Source organism: Drosophila subobscura, chromosome U (assembly GCF_008121235.1).
Source record: "Drosophila subobscura isolate 14011-0131.10 chromosome U, UCBerk_Dsub_1.0, whole genome shotgun sequence".
NCBI lineage: Eukaryota > Metazoa > Arthropoda > Insecta > Diptera > Drosophilidae > Drosophila > Drosophila subobscura.
In genome coordinates, this window is record NC_048534.1 from 24,849,334 (window position 1) to 24,872,210 (window position 22,877).

Consider the following 22,877-nt stretch of genomic DNA (forward strand, 5'->3'; position numbering starts at 1 on the left):
CCAGCAAGTGTGAAACGAGGCTGAAAACGAGGCTAAGCAGCCGCCAGCCTGCCTGCCTGACCGACAAATGTCAAGACGCCTTGCAGTTTTTCTCTCTCTCTCTTTCTGTGTTGGGGTAACGGGAAAATACTCTTTAGTTTGTAGGGCATGGTAATTTTCAGAGTGTCTCCTTCCCCACACAAATTGCATTGTATAAATCTTCTTGCATTTCTTATTATTATAAACATTACACAAACACAGAGCGTCCCAGGCTAAACAACCATTTTTGTTTTTCCTGCCTGCCGGCGTCGTGCGAATTTATGAAGGGCACTTCAAATGGCCTACGAGTCGGGGGGCCCTCACCGCATCACACCCGCAGGGCTAAAGCCACACAGTAAACAGCAGAAGAATGGCCATGGCAGGGGGAACGCGGAGAGTGGGAAAACGGAATGTGGGGGAGCTGACGGAAAAATGGCAAGCAATAAAAATAATTGCAAAATTCGAAATTTAAGTGTAGACGCCGTGTGTGTGTGTGAGGCACGTTTAAAGCCCCGCTGTGTCTCCTCTTAGTCACTCGCCGCAGCACCCCCCCCACACCACAGAATCCATTGTCATGGCTTCCCTGCATATCCTCTCTGCCCTATCCTACTTCTCCCCCTCTCACGCTGCACAAACAATGGCCAAAAACGAGGCGAATGCTCAACGCAGTGTAAAATCAGCGAATCGCGGTTTCTTTTTTATGTACCCTGTACTTTGTAGTGTGCAGGGGTGTATTGGTTTTGTGGAAATGTATGTAAAAGATTCTGTGAAGGTAGCTAAGAAAAGGATGTGGGTAGACCACAGTGACAAGGAGGTTTCGGAATCGACAATGGCTGCCATCACGACCGGTAGCCAACAGAGCTTTAAGTTTATTTGAAGGTCAAGTTAAATGCATTCGAGCGTCATAGCTGTATTTTGCACGCTCCTTCCCTCTCTCGCTTTAGATTCGAGCTTCGATCCTCTCCCACGCAGTGCACGCACTCTCTCTCTCTCTCAATTCTTTCCTGCCATTGCTCTCTCAGCAACAACAACAGCGTCGGTGTTCTGCCGCCAGCTTGCTCGCTCTTTCAGCAACAACAACAACGCAGAACGCAAGAAAACGAACGGGACCTCTTGCCTGGTTGCTTTTGCTTAGGTTTCTCGTGTCTTTATTTGCCGTTTCTTATGGCTGTACCTCCCAAGTACTGAGTACTTTTACCGTCGTAATATCAGTATTTGTTCCACATGTTATCTCCTCCCCGGAGAATCTGTGTCTGCTGTGTGTGTGCGAGTGTTTTACAATCTGTTTCGCAACTCACGTAAAATATAAGGTAATTTGTGGAAATTTGATGTTTATCGTAAATTGTTTTTTATTTGCACAATGTCACCATTTTGCGGTTTGCCAGCAGCGGCACACTCGCTCACACAGAGGCACACAAACGCGCAGCCACAGACAAACAGGCACAGACACACGCACACCTCAGCTGGTCAGAGTTGTCAGGAAGCCAACAAGTAATACAACAAAAAATTACATAAAAATTAAAGATAAATCGAATGGTTAAATACTCTCAAATTTGATAGATTTATCAGAAATCACTTATGATTTTTCCAATATCTAATGGGTGCTCCATGGGACATCAATGGAAGCCACAAGAGAAGAAAGTTAATGCAAAGAAAACATTGAATTAGCTCCATTAAACAAAAACTGACACAAAATGCCAAATCGATCGAAGAACCTGCGTACCCGCGCATATCGGAAGAGCATTTCACTTTGAATCCTTTGACAATTTCTCATACATTCGTATATGCAAAATATAAATACCCAGTTGCAAAGAGTACACAGACATTTTTTTCATGCCCCCCCCTGCCTTAATTGTGCGCCAGTAAAGAGACACTGCCACTGCCACTGCCATAGCCACAGCCGAAAAAAAAAGTTTTGGTAAAAACAATTGCAAACATTTTTCAATTTACCTGCATGGCAGCGGCTGCCATGGACCGCTTCTTCCTGATGCCTGACGATTTTGTTGATCCCTTCGTTGGTTTTGCCTTTGCGGCTGCTTTCGATGGCATTTCACGCATGCCGCAATCCCATAGATGGAATACCCATAATAAAGCGATGAACGGCACGAGTGCCAATATGCAACGCCACATTTTAATCAGTTGAGATGAACAATTCGATTTCGAGAATTTTGTCCGACTATATTTTGACAAAAATGAATGTAAAATAATTAACGTTTGACAAGTTTCTCGTTGTTTTTTTAAATTTTACTTTATTTATCGTATTTTTCGGTTGTTGCTGTTTTACACATTGTATAATATCGTATCGTATATCGTTTACTTGCTAGGTTTTTAGAGCTAAAAATTAGTTGTATTTTCTTTGGTTTTTTGTCTTTTTGCCAGTAAAATGTTACCAAACGCCTGGCGTTCTGTGAACATAAAACTATTCAATGCCAAAGAACAATCATTTCGAATAGTTTACAATCGTATTTCAGAGCGAAAACTATCAATTCGTAATAAATGGACAGTTAAACATAGTTTGAATACTTATACTAAGGTTAACTTTATTTTAAAGTCTAGTTTTGATCTTTTTTTGGTTTCGGATTACAAATACTTGTGGGCCTTTCTAGCTAGTATGTTGGTCTGGTGTGTGAAAACTTTAGAGTTGCTGGAAAAGTTAAGGAATTCTTTGCTTTCATGCATGAAAATATTCTTCCTAAGTAATGGATTTTCGTTTATGTATAATACAAAGCCTTGATAGTTGTTTGTCCTCAGGGAACTTGGGATTGGTGGGAGTTTGGAATGCCATTTTTTGTTTTTAAAGATTTCTTTCGAGCAATTCTTCGTTTTATTTGAGATACCAGACCAACATACACCCTCTCCTCGAAATCCAGCGCTTAATCTATGACTTTTCCATACATTTTTTATATGACATTTTCTATATATTTTAAATATATTTTATTTTGGAATTAAATTACGAATTAAATATTTTTCTTTGGTTTTGTTTTGTTGGTTGGTTTGTATGTACAATGCCCTTAAAATTTAGTTATGCATTTAAAATTGTTAATATTTCTATGGGGAGATTGGAAATGGTTAAATATGCGCAACATTCATTTATAATTTAATTGAATTTGTTTAACTAAATTTCTATGCATAATTTGTTGCGCAAAATATGTAACCCACCAAAAGAAGAAATTCCTTTTGTTTTTGGTAGCTTGAAAAATAAATGCTTCAATTAGGGGGATTTATTATTTTGAATATTTCATAACAAAGTTTGGAACGAGCTTACGGATTAAAGATGCAATATATTTCCTGTTTATTCGGTGCAGTATTTTGGTATATCACTGAGTGCTAGAAGGAGTGGGGGGCAGTGTTGCGTTCAATATTTTAAATGGAAAACAACAACAAGGAATGTTTATACAACCCATTTTGATGGCCTAAGAGTTGAGTTTTTTTGTGTTGTTCATTTAGGAAATAGCGAAGTGCAGGTATGCGGCCCAATCAATATTTATTAAATTTTCAACCTGTGCTGAACAATTTATCTCAGTAATCATTTTTCATTTAAAAATACAAAACTCAGTAAATTGCAACATTTTAGGAGAATTTTACAAAATAGTTCTTTAACTTTCTGGCAGCTTAACATTTAAATTGAATTGCATTTTGTGTTTTCTCTTGATTATTCCATTTATTATTTTTATTGTGTGTTTAGCTTTTAGTTCTTTTTATGTTACGTTTTTGCTATTTTAATTTCGTTTTTTTGCTGTTGTGGTTTTTGACTGTTCCGTCCTGCCTGTCTGTGTATTTATACTGTATTTTATTTGGTAATGCTAGAATTTAAATGCAACTCTCCTTTGGACTCCCTTTTGACTGGCAGCAACTTCTAGTTGCAACATTTTAATAAACTGCAACCAGTGCAGCAACCCTATTTACACATTTTCGCATAGTAAAGCCCTGCTACTAAACGATGCCACTATTTGTAGTCCAATATTTATTCCTATTCCTATCGTAAAAAAAGCGAAACAGAGTAAAATATTCTTTGGATTTATGTGGGGTGGAAGCAGCCAATAGCAATTCCAAATAAATGGAAATTTATGTACTCTGATTTTGTCATTGAACTCAGATTGAGAGTCGATCCGCACTGTGGCACTGCTGATTTTGTGAGTGGCGCTGAGGGCTTTGTCCATTGGCAAATTAATTTGCAAATTTACACAATCTAATTTTACACCCGAGAAGGAGGAGAGGTCAGGTCACCGAGGGGACATGCGACCAATTGTTAATTTGTAATTACAATTTTTGCATTATTGTAAACGTTGACAATGGAGAACAATTGAAATTAGCAGCGCAATTAGTCGATCCGTGCAAACAAATATTCGTTTTCCAATTTAATGCCCCAATGGAGACAAAAGCTAATGAGGAGCGCCGAGAGCTGCAGCGCAACAGCGCAGAAAACTCTACTTTTTCATCCTCTGTCTGTTCTACGAAATTTTCCCTTTGGACACAGTTTGATTTTCTATATTTTTCCCTCTCCACTATTTTTTGGGTGTTGAAAAAGCAATTAAATGCACATTTTGTCTCTTTATTTGATTTAAACCAACGCAACCGAAATTTCCATATTTTCCACAAAAACACAAAACAGAAAAAACAAATGCAAGAGGAAAACCTCAAAAGGTGGCTTTTGTGTTTGGCTGTGTTTTGGTTGAAACAATGGGACCAAAATAACAATTTCACCAGAATATTATGGTGTTGTTATTGAGCTTTTGTGTCTCTTCTGCCACGCCCCGTGATAGACCTCAATAGTTTGGCCACAGGCTCGAAATAAAATGCTCTGTCAATAAAATAGCCAAAAAATTATTATTATAAATGCCGAAAATCTGAGTGGAAATAAAGTGGCAGTCGTGGCGGCACTAACAAAAAAGGATTATATTTGCTTTGTGGTTTAATTTTACTGCAGTTTTATTGCAGTGTGTTTGGTATATTTGTTTGGTTTTTTGTGTAGTAGTTTTTTGGTATATTTTGTGGTATTTTGTTTGTACAAAAATTAAATAAAACCCGAAACAGACCAGACATCTAATTTGACAAATTCTTATGGAAATGGAACTTAAAAATGAAAAATGCTAAACTTTGTAGTTCTAATTCAAGTTAAATACTAGTTTTTGGAATATTTATAGTAATTTTCTTAGCATACTTGTAGTATCTTGTGTGGTATTTGCTGTGTGTTTTAATTTATTTTTTACATTTGCCATACGTTGTTTTTTTCCTTATGTTTTTGGTCGAAATAGGCGCATTTTCTTGCCATTCTTTTTTATTTGTGTAGAGCTTTTTCTGCTTTTGCTTTTGTTGGCAAATTTCACGCCACTTAAACAACTAAAAATTCAAATTGTTTTAATCTTTTTTTGTGTGTGGTATACTTACTTAAATGCTAATGTCAAAATGTTGCTCTGTTGTTGCTGTTTGTTTTTTTGTTGCTCTCTTGTTGCTCTGCTGCTCTGTGGTTGTTGTCTCTCCTTAACTGGCAATTAGTTTAATTTGCCAAATCCTGTATTATATCCGCTGCAACGAAACGAACATCGATTTGTGTGTGTTATGTTTAGTGCGATATTTAAGCTCATTAATAAATAATGTTTTTTTGAATATGCAATTTAAATTAATTAATGGAGTTTGATGAGAGGCCGCGCCGCTCCCCGCCTGTCTGCCTCCATCTCCCAGTTCAGCCATTAATTTGTATGCGCAAAAAATACAAGAGTATTATGCATTATAATATCCACCCCGACCCCCACTGGTTATTATTTGGATTGGGGTCAGTCGCTTGTTTGAATTTGAATGGAAAAGAAGCGGCACGGGTACAAAAAAAAACATTAAAAAAATATATATTGAAATTTTATATTTATAAATAAATTCGTTTTTGTTTGTGCCGCTCCAAATGCATTTGCATTCAATCAGCATAATGCTCCAGCACTCACTGGTGGGGCTTTTGATATCCCGTCTATCTGCATTTAGAGCCCATCCATAACCTACACGAGTATTTTTATTTCGTATTTGGTGTGATTTGAAGCGTGTGTGGATCTGCTGCTGCTGCTGCTGACTTTTCTATCGATGGGAAAACTGAATTCAAATGCCAAAACACTTCACACACACACGCCACCACTTGTCACCCTGTATACGAAGTATAACACCTGAAACTGCCACCATATTCTGCTCCTATCTCTATAGAACACCTCACCGACACCCCTCTGACACCTCTCCTTCCATGCACTCACACTTTTGCGCTGATTTGGAGGCAACACTTTATGCACTTTGACTTGTGCCTCTCGTTCTCGCTGACAATTGCAACTTTTGCATAAATACATTTTCCTGCATTTTCCACAGATACAGTCACCTCTGCTCTCTGCTCTCCCCTCGCGCACACCCCTTTCAAGTCAAGTGGAAGTGGAAAGTCTGGCACAATAAAATACTTTTCTGATTCGTTTTCCTGATGCACAAGCACAGAATTTATCTGCGTTGCCGCAGAGTTTTGTTTGGTTTTTAGCCAAATGCATTTGCAGCTAAGCTTTTCCTCTGATTTCTGTCTCTTTGCCGGAGTTTTTCCCCTCCCAAACCTCCAACCACAACCAACTCAAACAGTTTTCGCTTGGAAAACTCAATTAACGCTTATATTTTTTTTTTTTTTGCTCTGCTGCTGCTGTTTATACCCCGGTAATTTGTGGAGTGTTTTTAGGGTCGATTGGGTTCTGGGAAAGATGAACGACAGAGCAAGTGCTTTTTGTGTAGAGAGAGGATGAGAGGGTGAATAGCGTCAATGTGATCATGTTTAATGTAGATAATTGTATCATAGAAAAATGTATACTTATTTTAAAAAATGTTCAGAAATTTGTTTATTGCTTAGCAATTTTTTAGTTTCCACTTTAAATTTGTCTCAGTTTTTATTGTTCATTATTTTCAGTATTTTGTTTAGTATGTTTCGGTTTGAATTTGAAAATATTTAGAATATTATTTTGAATTAGTTTTTCTACACATTCGTGCGCCTTGAGGTAGTTTTTTGTACGTGTATTTCCGTTTTCAGTTTTTTTCAGTATTTTTTTTTTGTAGCCTCATGTTTTTTTCAGTATTTTTTGTGTTATTTATCTCAATTGTCATTATCTTAGAACACAGAGTAGCAGCTGTAGTCTCTAGCCACTTACTAGACTGGACTCCATCCTAAATTGTTCTTTTCTTTTCAAGCGTGGAGAGTGTGTGAAAGCGTGGGGCAGTCGTAGGCGCAGCGGGGAGGGACATCAGGAACCGCACAGCAGCAGCACAAAATGTGACATGGTCGTTTGAGCTTTATGCCAACTTTCGTTCGTTTGTTGGCTCGCTTGCTCGTTCGTTCGTTCGTTGGTCGGTGGTCGCCTGTTGTTATGTTTTATTACCTAATAAACATTTTATGGGTGGTAGGGACGGGTAGGGGGGGACTCCTGGTCAAAGCAGAAATACAGACAGACAAGCTACAGCCAAATTGGTAAATTGTTTGAAAAGATGCATTACACAGCCCACCCTCTGCCTCCTGCTGCTTCTCCTTCTCCTCTGCCCACCCCTTCAACCGACCACCACCACTCGACATACAGGACATCCACATTTTCCTTCCGCTTTTCACAGCCATTTTCAAACCATTTTCCCTGTGCCATGTAATTAACAAGCTGCAAAACGGCTCCAATGGGCTGGCAATGAGTTTTTCCGACAAGCTTTTTTTATTTTCCCCTTTCTTTTTGTATTTTGGGCTGGCAAAAGAGTTGATTAACTATTGAATGGAGGGGAGAATCGAGATTCATAAATTACATGCAGACTCCGCTGAGAGCCTTTACACAAAGTGCAGCTTTTGAGGGTAAAAATTTTCCTACTGGGTCAATGTTCAATTAATGTTGAATGTTTTTTATGTTTAAAATAATTTAATATCGATGAAAGGAAAGAAATGTGTTTACATTTAAATGTATTTAAAGCCTTTAAGCTCATAAATATGCGCTAGTAATCACTTTTAATTAAAAACTAATATTAATAATGACTCTAATGTACATTTTTTTTGCTTTGTAACTTTTCAGCTAAAATCCCGATAATCCATTTGATGCATTTTAATGATTGGTAAGTGGAATTAAATTTTATTTTTAGCTTATGTTTTTTTCGATTTGCTCTACTTTAATTTATCAAAGTTCTACCTTAATCTGAAGTAAATTTGAAATAGTTTTTTAGAGGATTTTTTTGCATTAAAGAGTATTTGAAATTCATTGTGTTTGGTTCGCTCTAGAGTTCTGCGATTGAGTCAGTTAATGTTGACCACCCGTCGCTGCTGCACCTTTTGCAGCCCAGCTTTACCCTTCCTCTTGGTCGCCTGCTTGCTGTACCCTTACTCTCTGCCACTTTTCATCGTACCCTTTCCTCTTCCTTCTGCCACCTTCTGTTCACCTCATCGTCAGCTGATAGTCGGTATGGCTTTTGTTGGCTCATAAAACATGCCGCAGCAAGGTGTTGCCTGTGTGTGTCTGGGTTGCCTGTCTTTTTCCCCGATCCTCGGTACACCGTAACCCCCCCTCTCTTTCCCATCGCTTGCATACACCTAACCCTGGTCTCTCTCTCGCTCTCTCTTGCTGTCTCACTTGCTCTTGCTGCCTTTTGTGTGGCGCGCTCTTGTATTTATGCCTATGAATATTTCATTTAATTGAAGCGCATTCATTACCAACCACACAACAGCCTCCGGCCCACTTCGCGCCCCCTCTGCCGTGCCATGAACCATCCTTTTGGAGGAAGTATCTCTGGCATGAATTCACCTACCTACCTACCCCCTGGCCCCACGATACCGCCGCACTTTTGGCGTTGTAATTAAAATAAATTTATTACGTAAAATGTTTTGCCAAAAAATTTGTCGAAAGCTGTGGCCAGGGCGCCCCATGGCGGCATAATAAATAATGTTGAAGGTGTACTACGTGTGCCGCTGTGTGTGTGTGTGTTTTTCAGTGTCTACCCTGGGCTGTGCATCCCAGCTGAATGTATGTTTAATGATCTGTGTACATTGTAGTCCTGTGTTTGTGTTTGTTTTTCCACTTCCCCACGGAAATTGATGCGGTTAATATGCTTCCAATTGTTAATTTTTGCATTTCGTTTGTACTCTTCCCCCACAAAAAGCCACAAAATAAGTGGAGGGCGAGGAAACAGAAAAAAAACTCAGAAAAATCGAGCAGAAAAACGCTCGGAAATCTAATCAACGGGAATAACACGAGCCAAAACGAGAGCAATCGACCCAACAACAAATTTAATGGATAACCAAACAATATTTATGATTTCCAAAAAAAAAAGAAGAATTAAATTACAACGAATTATCACTGTGGGGATTGTTGGATTAGTTTTGATTTTGAGGGAAATTAATATTTGAAGCATTATTAGGGATCAAATCTTCTTATTTTTTTGCAGAGTATTCCGCAAAAGTTTTTTCAGTATTTATTTTATTTTTTTTGCATATTTTTCAAAGTTTATTTCTCAGCATTTTGGTGACAACGAGTTCTTCGAATTAATCTTTAGATCTCTTTACATTCCTTTCAAAATTCCCAGAAGTTCCCAAAAATTCCCATAATTTACCCAAAAGTTTACCAGAATATGATTTCAAGAACAACTGCAATGCCAATGCCAATGGTACTCGGACTCGGACTCTGTTGCAATCCAGTCCAGCGAATAGAGTGAAGGAACGCGCTTCGTGATTTGTATTGGTCCTCTATTTGACCGTTCGATTTGTGGGAAAAACCCACAGCAACCCCCAGCCCATTCCTCCCCACGAATCGGCAATTGAATTGCGAAAATCGTAGAGAACTCAAAAGCATTGCATACTGAAACAATTTTTGGGGGGCATGGCATGGAAACACAACAGCGGAAAATACTTTTGTGTTGCTTGCTTTTCCATTTGCTTTCTACGTTTGCTTCTATGGCCATCAAATTCGAACAGTGGGAGATACAGAGACAGCGATTGAGGGAGAGAAACAGAGAGGGTTAACAAGATTCCTCGGTTGTTGTTTCTGTTGCTGGTTTTTATTGCTTTAAACTGGCCCTCGAATGGGGGCCACTCCTCCACTCCACTCCACTGACTGCACAAGTGGAGGAAGGTACTGCTGAAGAGGTTCAAGCAGGGAGAGTGGCAGAAGGCGAAAAGCAAAGATGGTAACAGCATAAAAGCAAAACTGAAGCCTGGAAGGAGTCTTCTCGTAGTCGTCTTCATCTAAAGGCATCAACTGACACTCTCTGTCGGTCTGTTCTTGCCATCTTTTACTCTTGCCTTTTTCTCGATTTTTTGGTTGCATTTTTGCTGCCCTTTCGATCGAAGGAGTATTCAAATTTTTGAACTTTGTGTGTTTAGGAGAACGGAAAGCATTTCTAAACGTGAGAATGGGGCTTTATCTGGACAGGGGATATTGTATAGGCCTCTAGTTGGATTTTTCGATTCGATTATTTATCGATAAATGCGTTCTTAAAGCGATTAAAATGTATTATGTTCGATGTATGATTGAGAACTAAGATTTCCCATCGGTTAATATCTTTACCCTATTGTTATATTTACCAATCGAATAATTATCGATACATAATCTTTAACGTAGAGTTTTATTTATTTTTCTTCTTCTACTGTAATTATTTTTTAAACCTTTTGCAGGGCATTCCCAACTTCCACTCAAATCTCTGCCCTCTATTGCCCTGTTCTTCTCCTTGTCTTGAGTTGGCATATTTTCATAGTCCCGCATAGTCCCGCTTGGCCTACTGTCTTCCTGGTCTTCCTTTTGGTTCGTTGCTTTGTGGCCAAAAATGCGGCACACGACTGCTGCAGAGACAGAGAGTGGAGTCCTTCGTGTGCGAGTCTTTGGCCATGGCTTTTGTTTTAATTGAAATGTTTTTGCTGCTCCTTGCAGTTCTTGCAGCTGGTCATGCAGTAGCAGCTTCTCCTTTAAGCCGATTAGAAGCAGTTCATAATGTATACGGCTAAATATGAAAGAGCTCTTGTCCCCCCACTGCCGCCGCAGTCCCGGAAAACAATTGTTTTGGGGTCCATTCTGTGGAGAGACCGCAGGGGTTTGTCCTCCCCTTCTCGCTCTCTCTTACTCCTTTGCTGACTGTCTAATTGAAGGAGCATTTAGAAGATATCACGGACAACAGAACCAGTTACAGAAGGAAAATCTTATGCATAACTAGAAAAAATCACGCATACATACATCCCGTGACCCGTGCGCATTCTGAAAAAAAAACCGCAAACTAGATGGAGCAAAATGCAGTGGCAGTGGCATTAAAAGCAGTAGAATTCGCATTCGCATTTGCAATCCTTTTTATGCATTCCATGTGGCATTTGCCCCCCCACACAGGGACAATGGGGAGAACCAATCAATTCCTGAGGTAAAACCAGGTGGGCTTTGATGTTCGTTCTCTGTGGTTTTTGCAGCATTGCAATGAATAGTTGATGGAAATTAAACAGAGCCAGCGAATACAGAATTTAAGTAGATTTTATATCAATACATTTTAATGTTAATTATGGAATTTGATGAATTTCAATACGTTTTGCCATCAATATATGGAATCAATATTATTCAAAAAGGACTCCAAAGAGTACTATACATTTTTCATCATATTCCATGTAGTTTCAGTGACTGATAAGACTTTTTAAATAGATAATTAATCGGTAGATAAATGTTGTAAATATTTATTGCAGTAAATAAATTGTTCATCGGCATGTTATAGATTTTGAATGAGCAATAATCGATATCTGATCCATAAACATGTTTAAATATCGACTATTTATCGATAAATAAGTTAAATCAGCCTCTTATCTTACTGATTGCATCCTTTTTATCGCTTATTTATACCATTTCCTCACCACTGTCTTGCCTCTGCCTCTGTCTCCGCTTCTATCTCCTTTAATACCACTGATGCTGGAGTACAGCTTTTCTCTCAGTCTCTACACATACATATGTGTGGTGTGTGTGTGAGTGTTTATGTTTGTATCTCTGTATTGTGTGTGTGCATGTGTTCGGTTTCTCTTCAGTGATTCACTTCACTTACAGCTGCCAGCGTTGTTTGATTTTGATTTTGTAAAATATTTTCTGCTCTTGCATTTTACATTTTTAATAGCGCTCGCACTCGCACTCACTCTACCTATATCCTACCCTCTCTCTCTTGCATTTTCCATAGTTTATTTTTGGTATTTTTGCAGTATTTTTACTCCTTTTTCGTTGGTGTTTTTCGTTGAAGTGAGGCAGGCAGGAGCCTGCGATAGTTGTCGCTGCAAGCGATTTGTTGTTTTTGATAGATGCGAAGAGAAGGAGGCGCATACCCTGGAATAAGTGAGTGGGGGCGGGAACGGGGTGTCCTAGAGCTGACTATTTTATGTGCATTTATCCTGCATCCTGCTGCTGTTGCTGCTGCTGCAGCTGCTCCTGCTGTTGTACAGCTGCATAAAAGGATATACAGATGCAAATTCTATATGTGAGTGTGGGGGGAGAGCTTTGGCATGGCGTGTCCTTGCCTGCCATTGTCCTGACAGTGAGGAAATTCTATTTTATTTATCTGGCAAGGCATTAGCTTGAAGCAGCAGGCAGAATGCAGCACCAGCACCCAGCACCACCAGCAGCACCAGCAAACTCTTATCCAAACATTTCCCCAACACTTAAGTGCATAATCAATCAAACTGATTTCTTAGTCTGCTCAACCGATTTGGATAAGGATTGAGGAATGCTTGTTGCTTTGGTATTCGGCCAAAATAATGATTATTGCTACAAAAAACGGTCAGTACTTGGCAATGGAATGAAATATCTACATACATACATATGTACATATATCGAGTTCTTTTTGCTGCTTTGAGTTCAAGTTTTGGCAAGAATTTATATCTGGGAAGAGTTGCATTTATTTCTCAATGATTTTCATAAATCAAATATTGATAAATTGTTATATTTTCGTTCTTAACGGCTTAGATGTGCGATTTTTTCATCTTTATTTGAAACATTTCGATTAAAAATCGATAGTTTTCCTGAAATATTTCCGATTTTCGATTGTAATATTCTATAGATATCCATAAATTGATTCTACACTCACCTAATTGCTGCTGTTGCGGCTTCTGTTGCTGCTGCTGCTGCAAATCCTTTCGCATCGGTGGCAGTGGTGGCTGTTTTCCCGATTTTCTCAGTGTGCCATAACGCTGAGCCGCCTGCAGCATTTCGTGCGGTGCCAGCGGCTGCGTGCCAGATGCACCCGCTCCACCACCACTAGCCGACTGTCCGAAATTCTGTTGACTCAGCGAGCTGGTGACGGTCTGAATGTGCGGCGGATAGCCGCTGTAATCCACCAAACCGCTAAACGCCGATGGCGGTCGCTCCACATAGATTTGCTGGGATTGAGCGGCAGCTAGTTGGAGCCGCCACAGAGCCTCCTGCGACAGATCCCTGGCATTACTGTAGTTGTTCTCATTCGAATTGTTGCTCGACCCTGGAACAATTAGCAACATTTTGGGTGTTTAATTAAGGCTGTTGTTGGCCAAGTTAATTTAATATTTATATTTAGTTGTGCAGCGAAAAAAGGTGCCAGAACGAGGTGCTGAGTGCGTGTTAGAGTGCTGGCGGCAGTGAAGAGGAAACTTGAAAGTCACATGGGTTAATTGGAAAACACTAACACACAGACTAGCACGGAACACGGAACACCTTCCATAGTTATGGCCAAGTCATGCTCATCAGCAACATTCACTCTGATGGGTTTTCTACTGCCATTTTTCTTGCATAATTAAAGAGAGGGTTAAAGACTTAAGCCAAGAACGGGAACGGGCAACCAGGAAGCGCAGAAATGGCAGGAAAACCGAAGGAAACTCCCTCAAAAAATTATCCCCAAACATAAGGAACCATAAGAAGTATATACTCGATCCAGTAACTTTATTTCGTTTACGAATATTGCGTAACCGAAAGAGATCACAAGAGAGAATGTTCTCAAGATTAGAGATGCTCCTGGGGGATACAATTTCTGAATTATTGTTAGAGAGGTTTTTTCCTGCAATTTCGGATAACGAACCACAGAAAGAACTGAAAGATCAGAAACTGAATGAATGAAAATTAGCTAAATTAATTATGAACAGAAAATACTGAATGAATGAAATAACGGAATATTCTGATTGAGTGAAATGAATAGTATGATTTGAAACAACAGAAAATATTTAGTATAGGCCATGAAAACATAAAAAAGTTGATTCCAATAGACAGTCTGCCAAAGATAACACCTAGAGTGGGCAAAAACCCGCTCTAACTTGATGGAAAAATCACAAAAATTCATACAAGATAATAAAGCGTGGAAATTTGACAGCCAAAAGGCTTTATCATTAAGCGGAAAATACTCCCAAAGTGGTTTCCCCCATCTTTCCCCCAAATTTGTCGTGGCATCATTTTCCGCTGCATCAAAGCACACCACAAATTCCACCATAAATTCGTTTACAACTTTAGTACCTTTAACCAACCCACAACCCCACCCTGCCAAACATTTATAAAAACATTTGTGTGCAACAATTAGTGACAAAAAAGGAGCATCAACAAGAGAGTGGTGCATGGTGACTGGTGCCTGGGTGCATGGGTGCAGATGCAGATACAAAAAAAGAAACAAAACGAAACACTTTGCTTGGGTGCTCTAAATTTTGTGGAGAGTGCAACGGCAACATTTGATGGTACAGTGTACAGTGGAGTCTCGCTCGCTCCCTTTGGCTGTGGTGCAGAAAGTTTAAGTGTCTCTTCCTCCTCGACTCCAGCGATGATGGGGGCGGGACGTGGGTGTTACCTGTGATGGCCAGCGTTGTAGTTGTTGTTGCGGTTTTGGCATTACGTGATGTTGTTGTAATGGTGGTTGCCAGAGCTGTGGTTGTTGCCGCCGTGGCTGCGGTCAGCATGGCCGCTCGCTCCCTCTCTATCCTATCCTTTCCGCTTCCCAGATGGTTCTTCCGCTTTAAGGTTGAGGTGGCATTGGAGTTGTGGGTTGTGAGGAGCTTGCTGTGGGTGTGGGTGTGGGTGTTGGGCTGAGTGTGAGTGTGAGGAGTTGGGTTGGTGAGGTTCGTGGTGCTGTTGGTGATGTTGGTGATGGTGGGTTGGTTCGTTAAATTGGCGCGTGCTGAATTTTGTTGTAGTTTCTGCTGCTGTTGCTGCTTTTGGTTGTTGTTGTTGTTGCCGGCTACTGGTGTTGCCTCAAGTGGTCCTGCTTTGGATGCAACCACACACACGGAACCACCAACGATGTGGAAGTGTTTGTGCCCCAAATGTGTGAGTGGGTGTGTGGGTTTAGGAGTGTGTGTGTGTGTGGTGGGATTGTGTTAGGACAAGTGTGAGAGTGGGTGGTAGAGAAATAGTAATTAAGTTGACGCTTGCCAGAGAAGAGACGAAAAATAGCAGGAAAGAACAGAGCAACAAAGGCGAACCCCAGCGACCGACCAGCACAATTAAAATTCGCTCTTTGTGTGGGTTACGGATACGGCAAAAGGTGTACGGAGGACTGGCTGCCGCCCCACCATTTAATTTTGAACATGTTGCAGAAATGAGAATGGTCGGCCACACTTCCCTTTTATTTAACGTTTGAGGTGTTGCAAAGAAGGGACCAAAATGTATACTATCTGAAAGGTAGCGGATTGGTAGGGAGCCCAGCCTTGCATTTGTTGGTGTTTGAGTTTTAGCGCCTTAAATATTAATATTAATTTGTTTTTTTATATTATTAAATTTTTTTGGAATTGCTATAAACTTTAGTTTTTTTTTATTTTTTTATATATTTTTTAGTGTTATTTTATATTATTTTATTTTATTTTAATATTTATTATTATATTTTAGAAATTTTTAGGGCTTTAAATGATTGTGTGGTATTTTTCAGATTTTTTCACAATTCTGTGGGGTTTTTGTCCCCCAAAACGTGCAAGTGAAAATCCCATAGTGAAAACTCTAACAACAGCAATGCAGGGGAGGAATCACCCCGTGCATTTTCCTTTTATTTGGTCACCCCTCCATTTAAGGTTTCTACATGTTGCTTTTCATTTAGGTGTAAAGTGGCATTTCTTTGTGTATTTTTCTGTGACAGCTCTGATGAAAACTCAGGTGCTACAAGGGGAGGGTTGTAGGTGACTGCTATTGGGGTCGTGGTTTCCTTTTCATGGTCTCGTTTTTGGTTTGGGGTTAAGTTCTCTCCAGCATAATCGGATTAAAGTATAAGTGCTCTGACTTCTTTAAGTTGTCGTGGGAGTTCTTGTAAGAAGATTAGTTGGAGCAAAAAAAAAATGAAAGTTAATATTTCAATTGCGTTCAAGCTGGTTTAATTGCTCAAGTCATATTTACTGTGGAGTTGGAACACTTTTAGGGGTAAGATTTACAAAGGGAATTTTAGTATTTTTGAAGTGTTTCTATTTAAGGAAAAGGCAGATTTAAAAATCTCTCCCTGAAGTCTCTCCCTTTCTAATCAAAGCCTTCCTAAAATAGAATCTAAATCCTAATGGCCTGAAAAAAAGGCACAAATTCCACTCTTCACACCAATCAAAAAACTCACACGAGCATCCCCTCCAGTTTGATTTGTTGGCAATGATATATGAAACAGCGCCCTGGCATGGCACTTGAGTCGACTTAAAACCAATTAAGAGCGGCAAAAAATAATAAAAGAAAGCCTCTACCTCCCTCCCTCTGCGCCGAACAAAGCCAGGCAAGGATAACGGTTTAATTCTCACTTAATTGGAATTACGACTCGACGTCTACTTTTCGGTGGGGGCCACTCCCGGTGTCCTGCACGAATCGTGGTGTCATGCCATGGGTTGCCAAGGCGAGCGAGCGAGCTGCTTATGCCGGACACTCGGACACCAAACACTCCGAGGGGAACAGATTTCCAAGTGCCAGAGAGCGTTGCATTTGCATGAGTAGCCTGGTAACTGGAGGAGCAGGATGGGGATGAGGAGCTGCCCTGTTTGCCGCCTCTAGATTGACATGAAATGCAATTACGGCCAAAAACTCCGGCAGAGAGACGTGAATCAGGGTAGCACCATGGGAGGGGGGACAGCATCGAAATGGCGGCCATAAATCTGCACCGAAAAATGTGTCGCTTAATCAAGACACACACACAGACACATACACATATGCCCTGCCACTACCGACTCCCCACTGAAGCCATGGCTCTTCATAAGTTGTCGCCTGGGTTTGCTCCAAAAATGCTCGAAAAGCTCAATACACCCACGGAAAAATGTTGGTAGGGAAATATGTATATGCCAAAGGAGAATATAAAACTCAGTTTGCAATGGGTAGAGAAAGGCCATCGATCTCATATCTATGAATCTGATAAAATGTTCTACCCAATTGTAATGGTTTTTAGTTATAACTAACATTTTTCATTGGCTGTAATGATACTCACTGTGCCAAAGAAAAATATAGGTATTGAGGAAATATTTAACTGGATTTATAAATTTGGGCATAATCAGATAATTTTCAGCCCAAATAATTATAGATAGAACTAGCATGATACCCAAAGGTACATTTTTGCAGGGTATAAAAGGGGTAATAGTTGGTCTTCCACAAGAAATAGAAAATGTAGCTGCCGTCGATGTTCCCACCCATCCTCCCCATTTATCTGCCCAATTTAAGTACTAACATTTTTCATTGGCTGTACTTACACTCGCCTGCACCATGTCCTCCTGCTGCTGCTGCTGCTGCTGCGGACGGCATCACTTGATAGCTGTCGCCATCCACACCAATGGCACTTGTCACATGATAGCCATAGCCATTCGAGTGCTGGCTGCCGCCTCCGCCGCCACCACCGTAGAGCCCCAAAATGGCTTTCGCCGATGCTGCCGCCTGCGGCTGATGGTACAGTCCGCTGTGTAGAGCTTCGTTCTGCTGCTGTTGCATGTTCAGCTGCTCGTCAGGATCGTGCAGGGCCGTAAGGGTCAGCTCCATGCCACCACCGCTGCCGCTGCCACCGTCTTGCTTGCTGTCCAAAGTGCCACTGGGATAATACGGCGGTGGTGGCGGCAGATTCGGTGGGTGCTGCTGCTGCTGCTGTTGGGTTTGCTGCGGGTCAGCACCGGATGTTGGGGTGTCATCCAGGTCGTACTCCTTGGCCCCAGGCCCCGTCCCTGTTGCCGTCGTTGTCGTTGTGGTTGTGGCAGTGCCGCCGGCTGCTTGCTTTTTGGCGGCATGCGTACGCCGGCAGCGACAAAAGGCGTAAAGCAAAGCCAGAAACACCAGAAAGGATAACGAAGCTATAACGATGGCCACCAGCGCCGAGGTGGTCATGGAGGAGTTGTGGGGCATGTAGGATTTGCCAACTGTTTGAGGGTCAGAAAATGAGTGTAAAATTAGCGAACATTTATGTGATTAAAGGGCGACTTTCCACTTACTTTCTGCATTCGCATAGGCGCCGCAATGCTCGTGATTAGAGCGGAGACACAGCTTGACGCGTACCACGGGTCCGGGCCCTGCTGTCTCCGCCAGGGCCATGGTGCGATCTTCGCCCAGATGTGCTCCATTCCTGCCCGATGATGTGGCCGTTGTGTAGTGTGCCGTGCGTGCCATGTGATTGATGACAGCCTCCTTGAATGTTGTCTCACTGCCCGATGGCAGCAGCGTCAGGGTCTCGACAATCTCCCACATGGGCACCGTGGCCTCGCGCGTGACCAACGATTCGACGACGGCAATGAGCGACAGACATGTGGCAGCCACATTGATGCCCAGCACATGCGAATTGGGATCATAGCTGACATGCAGTGGCGGCGGGATCTTGCTGACTTTTGTGGTGGCCAGCACCTCGTTGGAGTACCCAGAGGTGCCCTTGGAGTTGAGAGCGTACACCTTGAACATGTAACTCTGATGCTGATCGAGGGGCGCCAGCTTACAGGGATTCTCGCGGAAACAGTTGAACTCAATCCACTCGTGGGCACCGACATTCGAGGAGCTGGACGACACCTGATAACTGGGTATATAGCCATGGCCCGAACAGTCCGCCAGCAATTGTTCCCTCGGTGTGGCCACACGGCGATAGCTAACCAAATATTTGGTGCTCATAAAGCCACCGTTGAAGCCCGGCAGCCAGGCCAGCACCGCATAATTGTGAGCCACTTCGAGAACCTTCAGATTCGTGGGCTTTTCCGGCTGTCCCTTGGGTTGCAGTTTGATGGGCGCTCGAATGCTATCCAAGGGATTGACAGCCCTGCAGATGTATTCCCCGTAATCAGAGTGCTGCAGATGTGCAATCCGCAGAATGGAGGTGTAAATGTCATTATTTTCCATTCTTGTGCTTATCTCGTAATGTCCATCCGAGGACATGGTCAACGGTGAGGGATTGTTGCCAAATTGCCATTGAAATTCGGGCTTGGGATAGGCCTGCACACGACACACGACCTCGGCGGATTCTCTCATATCAAATGCCACTTTGTTATACTGATGAATGATAATGGGTTCGTGTTCGATCCGCAGATGCATCGACGAATTCGCAGAGTTCACATCGTTCTCGTAGAGGCAGGTGTACAGTCCACGATCGCTGGGCAAAAGTTGATTCCCATTCGGGCGCGCCTTGCCCCTGAAGCGGAGAATACTCTGAACGGCGACGACTCCACCGCCAGCATCTGTGGGTGTCGTTCGAATATCAAACATCTTTCTGGTGGGCAGTATTTCGGTGCCATCCTTGATCCAACGGATTTGTGGTGTGGGTTTGCCCTTGGCGCTGCACGTCACGGCATAGTCCACATCCCCGACCCGTCGCGTCATGTGCTGCTGCAGCTTGGCCAGAAATTGTGGCGGCTGATGCACCTCCAGGATAATTGTGGCAATCTTGCCAATGCCCAACTCATTCACCGCATGACAATGGTACTTGCCCTCGCTGCCAAGATGCGCTTTGGGTATGGAATATTGTGGTCCTTGAGCGAGAATCTTTTGGGTATTTCCCACATCGCCATCCATGTCGCGGAACCAGCGATACTGCGGCACGGGCCAGCCGGGGGGATTGGCGGAGCAGGTCAGAGTCACACCATTGCCCACATGTACCACGGGCTTGTTGGGCGTAATGTAAGCCTGTCCGGGGCGATGACGGACCAGCAGAGCCACCGTGGAGTTGCCGACACCCTCGATACGCTTCGTGTTGAACGGTTGCATGATATTCACCGAGCGGCAAATGTAGTTTCCCGCATGCTCCGCCCGCACCGAGACGAGAGTGAGGAGCTCTCCCGTGTAGCGAAAATCGGGGGCACCTTCCTTCAGCCATTCGATGGTAATCGGAGGAGGATTGGCGGTCACATTGCAACGCACCAGCACGGTCTCACCCTCCTCGGCCTCGTGTGTCTTCGATTCGATGACAACAATTGGCGGATAGAGAACATCCAGAACGATGTCCTTTTCGCCTGTCTTGCCCAGGCCGTTGTCCGCACTGCAGGTGTACTTGCCGGCATGATGTCGATTCACACGATAGATCGTATGCACGGGCGTGGCACTCACATACTGCCCGTTGCGTGACCATCGCACATTGCTGACCATCGGCTTGGCATCCACACGGCACTCGAGTTTGGCAACATGATCGCGTTCAATTCGCATGGGGTTCTGTGGCCCCACCTCCACTCGTGGGTAATCTAGGAAAAAAGAGAAAAGAAGGGGGGCTTAGCATACAAAATAGTCAATTATTTTCTGGTTGTGGCTACTGGCTGTTGGGCCACTGGTTTCTGGTTCGTTTGAGCCATTAACTTGCCAATAACCGTTTTCAATTACACGACAACGGTCCCAAGAACAACCCAAACAACAGCAGTCGAAGGACCTACACAAGTACAAGTACAAGTACTTTACCCCCATAAAGGGCGCGGATGGTTGACGTTGACGAGGAGTTCGTTCAACAGCGTGACCCATCGACATTTTTAAATAATGCCAATTTGTGGGAACAAAAGTATACTATGTATAGACGAGTGTTGGGTGAAATGGGAAATGAGCTTTGGGTTATTGCTAAAATTTATTTTTTTTTGTGGCGTACAGTGGCAACATTTAGAGGTTTCCTAAACAAAAATGTCGCTTGGAGTGTACTTTAGAAAAGTTTCCATCAACAAATTAAAGAAATTTGTAAGTTTTTAAAATATTGACAATTATCGATAGCGTATTACGTACTTTATCTACAAGTTTAGAAGATTATTTCATGTAAATATTGCTTGTGAATGAATTAAAACTCTTGCTATCAGAGAATTGACTAAAAGGATGAAGGATTTTGTAAGATTATTAGTTATCGATAATTATGGAATACGTCTAAGAGGATTTTTTAACAGAAGTTATATTTGGTGAATGATTTAAAGGCGTTGCTATGAGAGAATAAAGCAAAAAATGATCAATTTGTTAGAGTTATTATAATTATCGATCTTTTTCGTTACTTATCGATAACGCATAAGGTATATCCACAAGTCTACAGTCTCCTATATCCACTCCACCACCGCTGACTCGCACACATTCGTCTCCGTACTGTTCCAAGTTTATCTAAACTTAGCAGAACCTCACCCCCCACAGTCCGTGCTCCACTGCCCGAACACATATCCACTCGACTTTTACGCGCTTAGCTGTCCATTGTGCCCAGCGTTGGTCATTTGGTTTAAGTGCCGTTAGTTGCGTTCCGTATCGCATCGCATCGTATCGAATCGTAAAGGGGGTACATATTTCAGTCCCTCACCCCTGCGCCACACATCCAACTGCTGCCCATTCAAGCGTGAGGCATAATAGTGGCTAAGTATAATTGTTGCTGTTGTTTTTGCTGTTGTTGTTGCGCCAATTAACTTTCGAACACTTTAGTTTAATCACCGTCTGCCTGCCGCCTGCAGACTCCTTCCACTACCCCAGACCCCAAACCCATTGCCCCTGCCCACACACTGCCAACCATCAACATTCACCCAATTGTTTTTGTTGCTGCTGCTGCTGTTCCTGGCACTAATTCGTGAAGCGGAGTGTAATGTGCCTGCGTCATGGTCTAAGCTCCTGGAGTAGGAAACAGCAGTTCCAGGGAACATGCCAAAAAAAAAAATCAAAAAAAATAAAGGAGTGAACTTGTAGAGGGAGCATTTTGAATACCCTTGAAGGATGAATTGAGTCGGAAGAATTTTTGGAATAATTCTGATACAATTTGCATCCTTGTTATGAGTTATGAAAACCGATCTGGGGGGTTACATTTATGCTCGAAAGTTATAACGAAAGTTTGTGGGTTGGTCAGTCGAGTTCCGATCACAAATGAAGATGAGCCACGAGGGTTTGGCACAAGGCGTTGACGATTTCAGCTATCTGAGCAACAGAGCGGAGTGGCATTGTAACTGTTCGCTCTCTGAGACCTGGCGCTCGCTTTCTCAGCAACAACAATTATGCAGCATCAGCGCTAAGCAATTGATTTGGTTTTAATTTGTAGCGACGCCTGAGTTGGAGGAGCTTTTCTCTTTTCTGTTTCTAGTCTTAATTCTCTTCTTAATTTGTATTCTCTTTTTATATATTTGTTCCTTCCTTGCAGCGTAACAATCTGCCATTCAAAATCCCAGTACCCTCTTCCTCGTAGGGTATACCACGGTAAAAATGCGTTATCCGGGACCCAATTACGCGTCGCCTCAAAACATTAAAGCCTAACTCCTAAATGAGGGGGAAATACACACACAAACACACACATACATATACAAATTCGTGTGTGTGTTTGCTGGTGTGTGTAATTATAAAATAAAATTTAATGAGCAACGCTTGTCAGCAGCGACCAGCAGCAGTGCCCAGAGGGGGCCACCAGAAGAGGCAGCGCAGGAAAAAATCAAGTTTGCATTTCAACACATGCTCCACTCCCCACCCCACATGGCCATTTTCATGCCCAGCCAGCCATGTAGTTTCACGCTGATGTCGGGGTGTTACCGGCACGCCCAA

The 22,877-nt window shown here is 42.2% G+C and overlaps 1 protein-coding gene across 3 annotated transcripts in view; it reads right to left on the reverse strand.

The window, feature by feature from the left end:
- Window positions 1–4,672: 4,672 nt before the first annotated feature.
- Window positions 4,673–22,877, reverse strand: part of LOC117900400 (hemicentin-1) — a 110,315-nt gene continuing 92,110 nt past the window's right edge. Inside the window, exons 5-9 of one of the 3 annotated variants that reach the window (XM_034810756.1) lie at window positions 18,368–20,587; window positions 17,642–18,295; window positions 14,794–15,207; window positions 13,078–13,467; window positions 4,673–5,544 (exon numbers count right to left, since the gene is read on the reverse strand). In XM_034810756.1, the coding sequence (XP_034666647.1) occupies window positions 5,516–5,544; window positions 13,078–13,467; window positions 14,794–15,207; window positions 17,642–18,295; window positions 18,368–20,587 (3,707 nt within the window). In that variant the 3' untranslated portion in view covers window positions 4,673–5,515. Of the gene's footprint in view, window positions 5,545–13,077; window positions 13,468–14,793; window positions 15,208–17,641; window positions 18,296–18,367; window positions 20,588–22,877 lie in introns of those variants that run through there. The other 2 variants (XM_034810754.1, XM_034810755.1) reach the window with 2 other exon arrangements.